The sequence below is a fragment of the Lotus japonicus genome, chromosome 1 (genome assembly GCF_012489685.1).
Source record: "Lotus japonicus ecotype B-129 chromosome 1, LjGifu_v1.2".
Taxonomy (NCBI): Eukaryota; Viridiplantae; Streptophyta; class Magnoliopsida; order Fabales; family Fabaceae; genus Lotus; species Lotus japonicus.
In genome coordinates, this window is record NC_080041.1 from 80,111,147 (window position 1) to 80,126,541 (window position 15,395).

The following is a 15,395-nucleotide window of genomic DNA, read 5'->3' on the forward strand; positions in this document are numbered from 1 at the left end:
CTACAATCAGAGGCATCACAGGCAACAATTTCTTCTAACTTAGCAATCTGGTTCTTAAGCACAGAGTTAGAATTGATCAAGGCATGATTATCATTTTTCAAATCAGAAATAATTTTCTCATGTTCAGAAGGAGTCTTGGAAACAACAGATAAGTTCTTTTTCAGCTTCTTATGCTTAGACAATAAGGAGTTATACTTATCCATAATATCAGACAATGCATGTTTCAGTTCAGAGGTAGAGAAAGAAGCGAATACCTCATTTTCATCGTCTGAGTTAGGATCTCCTTCTGATTCTGAGTCAGAGTCAACAACTCTCTTTGACTCTGCTTCCTTGTCTTTGACAATCGCCATGAGTCCTTGGACTTCACCATCAGAGTCAACATCCTCTGACTCTGATTCATCAAATGTCACCATCAGACTCTTCTTCGTCTTGAAGTGCTTCTTTGGCTTCTTGTCCTTTTTCAACTTTGGACAATCACTTTTGTAGTGCCCAGATTCTTTGCACTCAAAACATGTGACTTCCTTGATTGAAGACTTCTTCTGGCCTAAGGACTCATACTTTCCTTTTGCCTTTCCAGAGCCTTTGAACTTGCTCTGCCTGTGCTTCCAGATGCGGTTGAGTCTCTTGGAGATCAGAGTCAGCTCATCTTCATCAGAATCTTCTGATGCTTCTTCAGATTCCTCTTCTTCAGCTTGAAGAGCTTTTGACTTCTCAACCTTAGCCTTTTCAGATTTAGATTTCAAGGCTATGGACTTTTTCCTCAGATCTTGCATCTCTGAGCGTTTCAGCTCATGGCATTTCAAAATGCTGATGAGTTCTTCTAAACTCATATTCTCAACGTCTCTCGTGAGCTCTATTGAAGTCACTAAAGGCATCCAACTTTCAGGAAGACACCTGATGACCCTTATGACATGATCTTTTGTTGTGTAGCTCTTGTTGAGAGGTCGTATGCCAGCTACAAGCAGCTGAAATCTGGAGAACATTTCTTCAATGGACTCATTTGGCTCCATGATGAAGGATTCATATTTTTGGATCAAAGACAATGCCTTTGATTCTTTGACTTTCTTGTTTCCTTCATGAGACATCTTCAGAGATTCGAAAATGTCTTTCGCAAACTCACGATCTGTAATCTTCTGGTACTCTTCATAGGAAATAGCACTTAGAAGAATTGCTCTTGCTTTGTGATGTTGTTGTTGGGTCCAGGTGGGCCAGCATCCTGCCTGCAGGTAGCATTCGAAACGGGGCGCTGTCTGCTACGCTATAAGAAATAACGTTGCGCCCTCACTAACACCAATTGGTTTTGGCGTAGTGGTAAGCGCGTGATCCTACAAGTGGTATCAGAGCCAGGTCCCGTGTTCGAATCCCACGGAAGGCATGCTGTGCAGCTAGTTTGGCTGGCAGGTGCTGGGGGGGGGATTGTTGGGTCCAGGTGGGCCAGCATCCTGCCTGCAGGTAGCATTCGAAACGGGGCGCTGTCTGCTACGCTATAAGAAATAACGCTGCGCCCTCACTAACACCAATTGGTTTTGGCGTAGTGGTAAGCGCGTGATCCTACAGTTGTGAGTACAGCTTCTTTTGATCTGCAGTCATCTCTGACCTTGGGATCTTCTTGCCATCTGCATCAACTGGACGCTCGTAGCCATCCACAATAATATCCCAGAGATCTGCATCGAAACCCAGAAAGAAACTTTCCAGTCTATCTTTCCAATATTCGAACCTTTGACCGTCGAACATAGGAGGCTTTGCATTGTAACCATCTCTTTGAGTTTCACTGGTGGTGGCAGCCATTGTTTTTCACACCGGCCCGGATCACTGAACACTGTTAGGTGTGGTAATCAGAACTTGCGCTCTGATACCAATTGAAGGTATGAAAAACGGTAGAAAGGGGGGGTTTGAATAACGTTTTCAGTATAAAACTTCCACCTTAAAGATTTTGACAAATCTTTCGAGAACTTAAGTGCTAAAGATAAGAGATAGAAAAGCACACAAGGATTTTATCCTGGTTCACTTGATAAATCACTCAAGCTACTCCAGTCCACCCGTTAAGGTGATTTCTTCCTTCTTAGAATGAAGGCAATCCACTAATCAGGTAAGAGTTACAACTGCACTTGAAACCTACAAGTGACTAACAATTACACTGACTTAGCTCACACTAAGATTCACTCTCTTAGTCTTCTCTAGGATCCGATCAGCCTTGATCTCCTAAAGGAACTAAACAAACTGTTTATCAAAGAATTGTTTACAAGAGATTTGCTTCTAAAAAGCTAATAGTAAACTCAATGAATTTCAGATGAAAGAAAAACTTAGAAGAATTTAAGATTGTCTTGCGCGTATGTGAATGCTTCTTCTACTTTCTTTCAGTCTTCAGCCTCTTTATATACTCCAAGGATTAGGGTTGAGCGTTGCATGGGAAATGCTACCGTTGGAGGGCAGTTCTGGAAAATCCAGCTTCTGCTGTGTCTGAGACTGTTAGGTAGGTCGTCAGGATAGTACATATGCTTTTGTACTTGGATAGCGACGCGACCTTTAAACCTAGGAGACTTCTGATCAGGGGAATGCTTCATATTGGAACTTGTGAAGCCGGTTGATCAAAGTCAGAGGGAAAGCCCAGATCCTCTGACCATTGTTTCTTCTGATTCTGAACTCAGAGGGAAGAACATGGTCTTCAGAGTATCTTGCTTCTGGACATCAGAACTTCACTAATCAGCTTCTGGATCTTCAGAGTCTTCTACACCATCAGAACATCTGAGCCTTCAGTGTTTCTTGGTTATCAGACTTTCTGGATCTTCAGAGCTTCTCGTGACTGAGTCCACATCAGAGTTTGTATAACTTCAGAACTTCTGAAGCTTTTCCACTGTTCATACTGAACATGGTGAATGCGAAAGCGTTGCTTGGGTAGCTTTTTATACACAGTGCTTCTGATTTGTGTGAGATTGAGTTGAGGTCAGAGCCTGCAAATAGCACACTCAGAAAAACACGTTAGAGTACCACAATTGTTCATATCAAAAGGTTAACTTGTAATCATCAAAACATAGAGTTGTACTACTAGATCAAAACTTGATCTTACACAGGTGGAGTAATTATTGAGCAATCTCTCAAGTTTGACTTCAAGGCGAGCAACAATCAAGCAGAATATGAAGCAATAATAGCAGAGGTGAGGCTTGCCTTGGAGATGAATGTACGTTGTATTGTAATAAAAACTGATTCTCAGCTTGTGGCAAATCAGATAAAGGGAGATTATCAGGCGAAGGATGTTCAGTTGGCTAAGTATTTGGTAAAGGTTCAAGAATTGTTGAAGTAGATGGACAAGTTTCAGGTAAATCATGTTCCGAGGGAGGAAAATACAAGGGCTGACATACTATCCAAACTTGCAAGCACGAAGAAACCAGGTAACAACAAGTCTGTGATTCAAGAGACTTTGAAGGGTCCAAGTGTGAAGGAGGATGATGTTATGATGGTAACGGGCGGAGCAACTTTAGATTGGATGGATAGAATTCGAATGTGCCTGGAAGCGGATGGATCAGATTTAGCTCTGTTTTCAAAGGACCAGATACGAGAGGCGAGTCGTTATACAATGATGGGTGGACAACTTTACAGGAGGGGCGTAGGAGTACCATTGTTAAGGTGTGTTAGTAAAGAGGATGCAGAAAGGATTATGTTTGAAGTGCATGAGGGGGTTTGTGCTAGTCATATAGGAGGAAGATCTTTGGCTTCGAAAGTGTTGAGGGCAAGATTTTATTGGCCTACGTTAAAGGGCGATTGTATGGAATATGTTAAGAAATGTGAAAAGTGCCAAGTTTTTGCTGATCTTCACAGGGCACCTCCTGAAGTTTTAAGTTCAATGAGTTCTTCATGGCCATTTGCAATGTGGGGCGTAGATATTCTGGGTCCATTCTCTCGGTAGGGGCGCAAGTCAAGTTTGTTTTGGTGGCGGTGGATTATTTCACAAAGTGGATTGAAGCAGAGTCAATGGCGAAGATTACAGCTGAGAAGGTTAAAAAAATTTATTGGAGGAAGATAATCTGCAGGTTTGGAGTGCCAGCAACCATTGTTTCTGATAATGGAACACAGTTTACAAGCAGGAAGGTTAGAGATTTTTGTGCAGAGATGAGAATTGAGAACAGGTTCGCCTCAGTTGAACACCCGCAATCTAATGGGCAGGTTGAAGCAGCAAACAAGGTGATTTTGAATGGCGTGAAGAAGAGATTGGGCGAAGCAAAAGGATTATGGGCAGATGAATTGATCACAGTGGTTTGGGCTTACAACACAACACCCCAATCCACTACTGGAGAAACACCTTTCAAGCTTGCTTACGGAGTTGATGCAATGATTCCAGTGGAGATACAAGACATGACTTTTCGAGTGGCTACATATAAAGAAAACCAGAATCGGGAAAATGTTCTAGTGGACTTGAACTTGGCAGATGAGGTAAAAGCAGAAGTCCGTTTAAGGGAGACTGCAGTCAAACAAAGGTCAGAAAGGCGTTATAATACACGAGTGGTGCCTAGAAGCATGAAAGTGGGCGATTTGGTATTACGCAGAAAGGCAAAAGGTCCAACCGATTCAAAGCTGACACCTTACTAGGAAGGCCCATATAGAATTCTGCGAGATTTGGGGCAAGGGGCTTACCACTTGGAGGAGTTATCTGGGCGCAGGGTTCCAAGGGCATGGAATGCACAACACTTGCGCTATTACTACAGTTGGAGTTGTGTTCTGTTTGTTTCGTTTTAGTGTGTTTTATTCTGTTCAAAGACTACGTCGTGTTCGTTGTTTGTGGTTTCTGTATTTGTTTAAGTGTCAAGACTATGTGGTTTGTCTATTAAGACTTGGTAGCATGCACTCTTTTCTCTACCCATTAGGGAGAGTTTTTAACAAGGCATGATGTTAATTGTTAATGAAAAAACAGGTATGCACTCTTTTCTCTACCCCAGGCGGGAGAGTTTTTAACGAGGCATAACCTTTAAAAATTTCTTGAGTGCTTTGTTAGCATTTAAGTTACTTTTCAACTTAGGTCTATCAATTGGGCGATTCCAGACAATTGAGAAAGAGTAAGTCTTTTAAAACTAGAGCGTTTGGCCACGAATTCATAAGCATAGCCTTAACTTGGATTAAGCTTGTCCAACTTAAGCACAAAGTCTCCAAGCGAGCAAATTTCTATATCAGAACAAATTGCGCTTCTGATCTTTTTATTTTTGATTCACTTCAAAATGCAAAGGCCTTATGAATTCAAAGAATAGTTGTGAAAGAAAAATCAATTTTTTCTTGGAACAGAAAATTTTGGTAAGCCCAAGGCTTTGAGTTTTATAAGAATTTGTCAAAGCTTTCTTCATAAGGTAGACAACTTGTTAAGATCAACGCTTTTGTGGATAAACGAATCCAGAAGAAAGGTATTTTCGCAGTACATTATTTTCATATTCTTATACTGTTATAGCAGTACTTTAAGTTTAGAGAACATCATAACTTTCGAGTTAGATTACTCAGTTAGTACTTTTTAAGAAGGAAAGAGAGATTTTAGAGGAACATAAGTGATTTTAAAGCATAGTATAGGGGTGACTCTTAGATTTTGAACTTAAAACTTTGTTGCATTAATATTAGAGGGGGGCGTTACATTTAATTTAAAGCGGGAGATGCAGGAAGTAAAAAGCAGGAAATTAAATCAACCGTTTGGTATAAGACCAACGGAGAACAAAACATCGTTTTAACTTTTCTCAAGAAGGGGTTAATTGCTTTCCCCTTCGCCCTCTTTGTTGTTGTTGTTGTTGTCTTTGTCTTCTTCTCCGGCTTCTTCTTCTTCTTGTTCTTCTTCTTCTTCTTCTTCTTCTTCTTTATCAAAGTTGGGCGTGATTAACTTTCCTTCAACGATCCTAGCGTAAGGATCAACGCCTTCGGTCTTGATAGGCATGTCGGGATTTAGGAACAAGATTTGTTCCTTAGCTTTGTTAAAGCCAGCTTCAAGTTGGGAGAGAATGGAGGCTTTCAGAGACGTCGCTTCAGCAGAGAGGTCATCAACAGTCTTGTTCAGAATTTGTTTTTCTGAGGCCAAAGAGTTCGCCTCTTCCTTCATTTTTTGTGTTTCTTCTTCTTTCGCCTTCAACAAGGCTTCATTTTCTTCCAAAGTCTTTTTGAGTCTTTCCAGGTCCAAAGCCAGATCAGCGGCTTTCTTCTCGTTAGCTTTGTTAGATTTTTCCAACAGCTTCATCGTGGACTTCAGCTTTTCATTCTCTTTTTCCTTATCTTCAAGCTTCTTAGCACTAGAAAGCCCATCAAAGCTGGTGGACTCAATTTCTATCATTTTGGAAATTGCAGCAATTTCCAAGCTCTTGGTCATGACAGCTTGACATGCCTCCTGAAGCCCAATTTTTCTTATCTTTTCCTTATCAGCTTCAAATACAAGGTTCGTTTCCACAAGGGAGTTGAAGTTGATTCGGGAATCCCATAAGGAAGTGACTTCCTCAGAAGTCATATCCTCAAACTCTTTCAGTTCGTACTTCCACGAGGGCGGTGGAGCGCTGGAAGAACCATACTGATTCGCCCCTTTGGTGGCGATTTTTTCCAGTGAAGCTTGTATGGCGATTTTCTCAGCAGACTTCTCAGAATTCTGATTTCTTTTTCTTCTTTTCTAGGCTGGATTCTTCTCAGTCTCAGAGTGACTACCTTCAGGTTCGGTCAGGGACTTGGCAGGAGATTGCTTTTTCTTCAACGCCTGTTGCTCGCGGCGGAAGCGGAGAATGTCGTCTTCAGAAAGGCGAGACATCTTCGCTGCAAAATGCAAAAGCAGAAAATAGCAGTTAGGAGTTTTGCATAAATTTTTGGGTGAGTCGAATTAAGAAGAAAAAATGTTCTTACCAACAAAATAGGATAAGTTTCTTTTCTTGAATGCTTCATAGAAATCATAAAGGTTCAAATGAATTGTGGATAAGAAATCAACCTCATATTTCTCATCAGGGCTAAGAGAGGATTCGGGAATATTGTGGATAAGTTGGGGTTTATCAGTCCAATAGAAAGGGAATCGTGGGGTTCCGTCATCAAAGTAGAAAACATCTTTACTTTCTTCGGATTCCTTTAATTTGAAAAATTTGGATTTCCAATGTTTAAAATTACTCCTAAAGAGAGTAAACACCCCACGCCCCCTGGCAGAGGATAGGGAAATATATTCGCCCTTCACCTTCATGCCGGAAGTTTCGAAAAAGAAGAAAAACTTCTTGCAAGTGGGTATTATGCCTAGGCAGACGCATAATAATTCAAAGGCTCGAAGGTAAGCCCAACCATTAGCAGAAAGCTGGGTAGGGGCGATGTTCATTAAGGTTAAGCAGGAACAGGTAAAGTCAGGAAGGGGCAGTTTGTATTCAAGGTCTTGGAACAAGGTTTTAAAGAGGTAAGTGTGATTTTTACCATTCGGGTCAGGTTTACCGAAACAACAGGGTTCATCAGGGGCACAGGCGACTATATCTAAATGTGCATCATTACCATCAGCCCTAAAATTATATTGGGTTATCAAATCCATCACTTTAGGAATAGTGTGGAAGTCGCTGTATCTAGTAGCAATTGATCGTGAGATCCATAGGGAGTCAGCAACTGGAAGTTCTTTACGTTTCTTAGGTGATTTACGAGGATTTTTGGCAACCATTTTTTAGAGCGAAGTTTCCTGAAAATTAAGAGGAAATGGGGTTTGTCCATGGTAGTCAGTATCGTGCGTATCGCACGATACGTATCCCGATACGATACGAAAATCAACCAAACGATACGTATCCCATGTATGTATCTTTTTGTGTTCGTATCGTGACCTGTATCGCACATATCGCATGAGTATCGCACGATACGTATCCCGATATGATACAAAAACAGTTTTTCAAATGTCGTTTCATCTTACTCCCCTAGAAAAATTAGGGAGTGAGCATTTAATTTCATTAAAAATTAGTAAATTGCTCTAAAAAGTGATGTTTTCTTTGATTCTTTCACCCTTTCACGTTCAACTTCACTTCAGCAGCCCTTTCATGTTTCACGTTCAACTTCAGCAGCCCTTTAATGGCTTGGAATTAGGGAGTGGGAATTTAATTTCATCTCTTTGATGTTTAGTACTTTAGTTTGGCTTATGACTTGGAATTAGGTTGAACTTGAACTTTGTGAGACTATTTTTCTACTTATGACTTGGATCTTTGATTATTTTGAACTATATTTAGATGATATATTAGTATATTATTTAATTTATGACTTAATTTTTTTTGTGTCCGTATCTTACGATACACGTTACGATACGATACACGACACGGAATTAGGGTCTAGCGATACACGATACGTATCTCGATTTGACTACCTTGGGTTTGTCAGGTAGGAGTTTTTTGTGTGTAAATGGTGAAGTAGGTTGGGTAAACAAGTTCTAAGTTTTGGGGAAAATTATTTATCTTTAGAGAAGTGATAGAGTGATTTTAAGTTTAAACAGGAGAGACAGGATAGAAAAATAGAAAAGATGAATAAAAGTTGAAGAGAAGAAGAGATTACCAGGAAGAGGGATGATAAGATCTGGAAGGAGATGGGAAGTGTTTCTGGCGAAATTCCCAGAAATTCTTCAGGCACTCGAAGCAAGGCAGTGAATGTTGTTTGGAATTATAGAGAAAGTTACTAAAAAGTTGGGAAGGTAGAGAATGGTAAGAAAAAGATTTTGAGTCACGTTTTATAGTGTTGGTGGGTTCCAGGCGCGTCGATTCATCTTTAGGCAGAATCGATAAACTTTGAAACGTGTCTCTTTAGGGGCCTTTAATTTTTACCTTGGAAACGTTTCTGGAAGGGGAACGGGTTTGCGTGTAGATAGAGTTGAGAATAGGTAATTATTACTTTTGTACCGTTTGGTAGATTTATGTCAGTGGAAATTAAATGCCGAGTGGAGGCGAATTTTGGGAAACGTCAGGCATCGTTTCACCATGAGGTTTCAAATTTCAAAATATTTGCATATCTTATTTGTGATTATGACAGGAATATGACAGTGACGTGATGGGAAGAGATTTCAGTCAGAATCTTAAAAAAGAGAGCAGGTGGAGTAATTTCAGTAATCGACAAGGGCGAAGCTTCTTTTTGCTTATTGAAAAAGGTGAAGCTTCCTTTGTTTGTTACAGGGGCGAGGCTAATGTTGTTCATTATGTGACATCTTTTGCATGTAACAGTTATCTAAGTTTAGCGATTACTGACTTTATATGTTTAGGGGCTTTGAGTATTGTATTGTGGGCTTACTTAAAAGACACGCTGCACCTTAAAATGGCTTTTTAAGCTTAGGTGTCTTGTGGGCTTGTGTACTGTTATTGGGCTTACAATATTTGTATCAGGTGGGCTTACCGAATTTGTATTATTGGTTCAGGCGACCCATGACCCGAACGGGTCAAAAACTCCATAATATATAAAGAGGACACCGCCCATGCGGTGGGGGATCCAACACTTTTTGCTCATTTGCTATTTTGTCGTTCTCTACTTTTGTTGCTTAATTGCTTAGCCCTGACCGGAGTTCGAGACCGGAACAGTCACCGAGAGCAATGGAACTTGATACACTTATTATCTCTATGCATAGTTTCTCTAATTATTCACCTTCAATATTTGTATGCAGCTTTTACTCAAATTTTCTCTATCTCCATTTGTTGATTGGATTAATGAGGAATTTAATTTTTAAAGAATTCAGTTAAGCTTAGAAGTTTTTTTATCTAAAAATTTAATTTCAAGTTACTCATTTTAACCCCTCTATAATGTTTCTTTCACACTTCTTTTACTATTTTACTTTTGTGATATATAAAAGAAAAAAATGAGTGATATGATAAGTAATGTAACAGAAATTGTAATTAAATATAAGAAGAAGAAATAGTGAAAATGAAATTGAAGAAAAAAAAAATTGACCAAAGATTTTGGTGAAGCCGTGCCACTTAGTGCCGTGAAGATTGGATCTATTTAGGTCTTCTATCTACATTTGCTTTGCTTACTTGTACCGTATTTTCTATTTCTAAATCTAGCGTGCTGAAGTTGTGGGACATGATATTAATTTTTAGTTATCTTTTTGGTGCTAATTAATTCAGCTGTTTCCAACTTTACAGCACATGCAAAGAAAACAGCATGTAGAATTTATAAATGCACCGATAGGAATTTCTCATTTTATATATCTCTTTTCTTTTCTCATCATATTTTCATATTTCGACACAATATTAGTCACAAGGTTCTGCCACAAAATCACATTTTGAGCAGTACTTCTATTCTATTCAGATCTCTTTCAATAGAGATATATGAGTGGAATTGGGGCTGGTTTTTTTATACATTATCTCTCACTTTCTTTTTCTTCATATTTTCTGTTTCATATCACATCTATTTTTGTATCTCTATATTCTACACCTAGCTATCTCACTCGTTCTATTCGTGAGAACAGTCGATCTTAAACAGCTAGCCAACTCATGCCATCCAATGTATATATAATTAATACATGTTTCTCTGCGCGCGTCTCTAGTTGTCAATGAAATGAACTGAATATTATTTTTTGACTTCTCTTCTCTTATTCACATCTATACCCGCCAGGCCAGAACATTATTACAATTAACAAAAAATAGATCGGAAGAATCAAATCTATAAAGGAAGGGGGAATGATCTAATCTCTGACATACTGATCTCGTGCACAATTTAATACACGTACTGACACTGTACAGTTGTGTACTCTACGTACTTCCAAGTCCAGCTATATATATGCACAAATACAAATATATTTGATCTCATGATGAAAGGTTTAAAAATGACTTCTAATATATAATCCTTAATAAATTGTCCGGATCGGATCAAAAAAATTAAACAATTTTACTTAGAAACTATATATTAACATAAGTTTTCTCCTGTATTTAATTTTGGATTTAGAACCAAGGATTTTCAAATTAAAACATGCACAAATTATTTGATTTGATATAAGCGAGGTTAGAAGCAACATGATACTTGAGGAGAACAGGGTAGCACAAGTTATAAGACACACTTTTCTTTATATACTAATTAAAGTTAGTTGTCTTGTGGGCTTATGAACCGATTGACATAAGTGACTTGGATACGAGCGACTTAAACTAAAATGGCGGCTTCATTTTCCTAAAACGGGTGACGTGCTAAGGATTGAGCTAGCTAGGCTTAGGCGATTTAGGCCTACGAAGGTGAGCTGTCACATGAGACACGCAAGATTTAATTTGTCCTTTGTCGTATACTTTATATATTCTTGATGATTAGGTCAAACTGGAACAACCCCCATAACCTGAACATGCAGTTACATAGTTAGGGGGCGATTGCACATTAGCCTAGAATTTCCATTGTACATATATGTGGTCGAACTGCCTTAGTTTTTTTTTTTGATAAACAATATGAAATATATTAAATAGAAGTACAAGTGGCACTTCAACCCAATACAATAGAAAAGGAGAAAAAGAATACAAAAGTGATAGCTTAAACAATGCTATCAACAAAATATCCTCCTAATAGAATCGAAACCCACCACCCACCTCCTCCTTGGTGAAGGATTATAGAGGTATACGACAATAGAGTCGAACTGCCTAATAGAGTCGAACTGCCTTAGTGATGATCATGTTCACTTTTAGAATATAAATACTGAGTTTAGAATTGAGTCTTTTCAGTTTTAGCTTGGTCTTGAAATTCACTTTGTGAACAACAAACTTTTTAAAAAGAAAAATGATCAATAGTACGAAAATAAAGTTACACGAATGATTCTGATTGGCTATTATTTTCAAAGTTATACAAATTTCAGAGTGTGTACTCGTCAAAGAGCAAGTAATATGATGACACATTTGTATTTGTTGGTTTTATCAAACTTATGTCCATAACGTATAACAACACTCTTTTAAAAAACCTCATTTTGAATTATGTTGGATCTAATAAAATCAAACTCCACTTAATATATTTCTTCTGGATTGTCTAAATCACTCATATGGTGATTTGATCTCATCTTTGGTACGAGCAAATTGTAGATCTAGCAGCGGATTTCATAACTTTTTCCTTTATTTTTATTTTTATAAATGGACTTATTGGAGACCACTAGGATGAGATTAAATCAGTCAGTCTCACGAATGATTTAAACAACCTCAATTTTCATCATCTAAACCTTGTGCATCGATTTATATACAGGATTAATACACATGCATAATGAGATGTATATCTCATTTTCTTTCTGCTTTGTGTGTGTAGAAAAGAATTTGAGAGATGTAACACTAATTAATGAACCGTAGTCCGTATACCACCCACATGGACTAAGGGGTGGAAACAAATGAAAGAATTAAATTGAAAAATCTCTAATTGAAGATCTTGAATGAATTAGCATAGTGATTATCATCACTATAACTAGCTAGGTACGTACGGTGAGCGTTTCTCTTAAAGAACTTGCACGAACCATCTTAGCATGATTCTTTTCCTCCATTATTCTCTTGCTCTTCTTAGGATGAAGCAACTTGAACCAAAACCCATTTTTCTTATCACTTTTCTTTTCCTCCATTCTAGTTTCTCTTAATCTTGTTGTTGGAAAAACAGCCATTGACCTGCTCTTGACGAGTCCACCACCTTGCTTGCCACTGAAGAGAAAGATCGAAACCGGAGCATGATGATGCATTGGACGATGGGGAGAAGCACAAGAAGAAACCGAAGACGAAGAGGACGAAGAAGATAAAGAAGAAGAACAAGAAGAATCTGAATGAGCTGCTCTTTGATGAGAGGAAGATGATGCTGGTGATGATAGTTGATAAAGCTTATCCTTCAAACAAAGAGAACAAACACCAGGTGCTTGACGATGTTTGGGGTGCTTCTTGCAGCAACCATTAAGGTTGAACCTCCCAACTATGTCTTTGTCTTTGGAAGATGGTCTTCGTAGGTTTTTTGCCATGTTAGTTAATTCCTTCAACAATTGTCGATTTGAATGTGAGCAAGTTGGTTTGATATATAGGGTTGTGTGTGTGAGGTGTATATGAGTTTCCTTGTTAGTTCATGGGAGTTTCCTCAAAATGGTCTTTTTGACAAGTTCAAAAATATGTACTATATCTATGACTTTGGAATTTCTTTCTTGTTGAAATAAATTAAAATGAACGATTGTGATGGACGCAAAGGTAGGATGAGTCGGTGGCTGTGATCGATGATGTCGGAGTGTGGTGGAAAAGACCAAACCTTTTTCTGTGGCTGGGGGCGGCGTGGAATATATATTAACTCAAATCAAAAGAATTAAAATTGGGTTGGCGTGGTGGACAAAATCAAATCAACCAAACCACCCTGGTAAACACGACTAAACGTGCCCGTTTTGCATTTGCTCTTGAGTTTTGACTATTCAGGAATGAGAACAGGTACTCCTTTTTTTGGGTTGAGTTTCTTTGGGTTTATTTATATGGAAAAAGATGCTAAGATATCTTTAGCTCAAAGTAAAATATTACTGGGATTGTGTACAACACAAAACAGTAATATTTTTATATACTACTTTTTTTTCTTTGTTTCTTTTTCTAGTACATCACATTATATATCATATTTCTCAAGTGGTAAGAGCTAGTGACATAAGGGTTGGATGGGATAAAGGGTGAAGGGTCTCGGGTTCGAACCCGAAGAAGAGTTTAATTTACTAACATTTCGAACAACTAACATTTACCTATAAAAAAAATATATCATATTTATAATTATTTTTCTCTCTTCTCCTATTCTATATTTAGGTGTCTACAAAAATTGGTACGTCAATCTTTACTGATATTACATTCACAGCCTAATTCACTCCACCGCAAGAGAATGATAAGAAAAATTAAAGAGAGAAGTAAGAGATGACGAAAATGTGTGATATAATAAGAAGAGAAGAATGAAATCGGATGGAAGAAAAAATGATTTAAATGTGTGTTTACAAGAAAGTTTAAAGTGCTTAGGAAAGCCAGATCCCACTTTGCAAAGAGGAAAACGTGGACGGAAGAATGAGAAAATATTGGCATTCAATGTAACGGGATGTTAAAGCAAATAAACCCTAAAACCGGTTACTCAAATAAAGGAATAATAGGATGAGAAGAGACAAGTTATTAAAACAAAGTGATCTCATCAAAAGGGAAAAAACAATATAAGAGGTAAAGGTATTGAAGTGTTTAGAAGTGGTTGTTTACCTTATTTTGTGGTGTTAAATAATCAATAATAAGAAAGTCAATAGAGTTTAAAATAAATGAATTAGGAATTATACTGACTTTTTTTCTTAGTTTTTTTTAGGATTAACTGTTATATTAGTCCCTGTCTTTGTCTCGCCGTCTGATGTAGGTCCTTCCCCGGAAAAAATTTTGTCTGAAGTCCTCTTATTTGAAAAGTGGTTGGAGCAGGCCCTCGCCGGAGCGCATGTGTGGCTTGGTGACTAGGATTAATGAACCCACGTGGCATTAAAAAATAAAAATCAAATTACAACTCAGAATTTTAAACCTAATTAACCTATTTCTAATTAATCCTAACTTAATTAACCAAAAACTAATTTCCCCCCAAACTTAACCCAATTCACACCAAATCAACCCTACCCCCAAATCAACCCAATCCCAATATGAAGAAACAGGGTTCTCCTTCCTCGTAAGTTTACCTTAAGTTTCGTTCTTCCCCTACCATCGTCTACCATCGAATTCTCCGTCACCGTTCGTGTTCTCGTTGGTTTTCTTGCTCTGGCTCAGTCGCCGCTCATTGTGGTGTCCACTTCTGGTGCTTCTTCAAAGTAAGTTTCGTTCTTCCTCTCCTCTTCAATAATGACATGTGGTTTTGGGTTTGGGGTTTTTGGTTCGTTGTTTTGGGTTTATGGTTTTCCTGGGTTCTTCGATAATGGCCTATGGTCCTATATTAGCATGCTTAGGGTTTTCGTCTACAATGACTTAGGGTGCAGGGATGGGTTTGAGGGTTGCTATATTAGCATGCTTCACTGTTGTTTTCTGTGGTTGATAAATTTGTGATTTCGCAGGATGGTTTCTACACTGGTTGTGCGACATGGTGGTTGGTTTGGAAGTAGTCCTTACTGGCATTACTTCGGTGGTGCCAAAAGTCAGTTCCATGATCTTGATGAGTCTAAATGGTCCTACTCTAAGACTGTGGAAATTGTCAAAGGTCTTGGCTACAAAGAGTTTGATTTACTATGGCTTCCTGATGAGGATGTTGACTGGCATGTTTTCAGGAATTACACAACAGATATGGATGCCAAGGAATTTTCTAAATATGCAGTTGGAAATGACCATGAAGGTGTTATATTTGTGGACAATCTATCCAAAGACCCTCCTACTCTACCTACTGTAGTAAAGGAAAAGAAGAAAGATGCCAACAAGAATGTTAAGGTACAAAAACTAAGGGTGAGAAAGTCAGGTAGGTTGCAAGCAATGGTGAGACAAGGAAAAAATAAGGGACCTCCTAAAGTT

The 15,395-nt window shown here is 38.4% G+C and overlaps 2 protein-coding genes across 2 annotated transcripts; one reads left to right on the plus strand and one right to left on the minus strand.

Annotated features, from left to right (window-relative positions):
- Window positions 1-3,301: 3,301 nt before the first annotated feature.
- LOC130747692 (uncharacterized) lies at window positions 3,302-4,584 on the plus strand. Its single transcript, XM_057600706.1, has 2 exons — window positions 3,302-3,900; window positions 4,083-4,584. The coding sequence occupies exons 1-2, from the start codon at window positions 3,302-3,304 to the stop codon at window positions 4,582-4,584; spliced, it is 1,101 nt and encodes a 366-aa protein (XP_057456689.1).
- A 7,494-nt stretch (window positions 4,585-12,078) lies between these two features.
- LOC130732101 (uncharacterized) lies at window positions 12,079-12,995 on the minus strand. The gene has a single exon (XM_057584218.1). It carries the CDS (start codon window positions 12,881-12,883, stop codon window positions 12,353-12,355), a length of 531 nt encoding a protein of 176 aa, XP_057440201.1. The 5' UTR covers window positions 12,884-12,995; the 3' UTR covers window positions 12,079-12,352.
- Window positions 12,996-15,395: the final 2,400 nt, after the last annotated feature.

Excerpts from the sequence above, each read along its gene's own strand:
- LOC130747692 (XM_057600706.1), top strand. The coding sequence starts at position 3,302 with ATGGACAAGTTTCAGGTAAATCATGTTCCGAGGGAGGAAAATACAAGG. Across the intron at positions 3,901-4,082 it reads ATTCTGGGTCCATTCTCTCG|GAAGGTTAGAGATTTTTGTG; the intron begins GTAGGGGCGCAA and ends GTTTACAAGCAG.
- LOC130732101 (XM_057584218.1), bottom strand. The coding sequence starts at position 12,883 with ATGGCAAAAAACCTACGAAGACCATCTTCCAAAGACAAAGACATAGTT.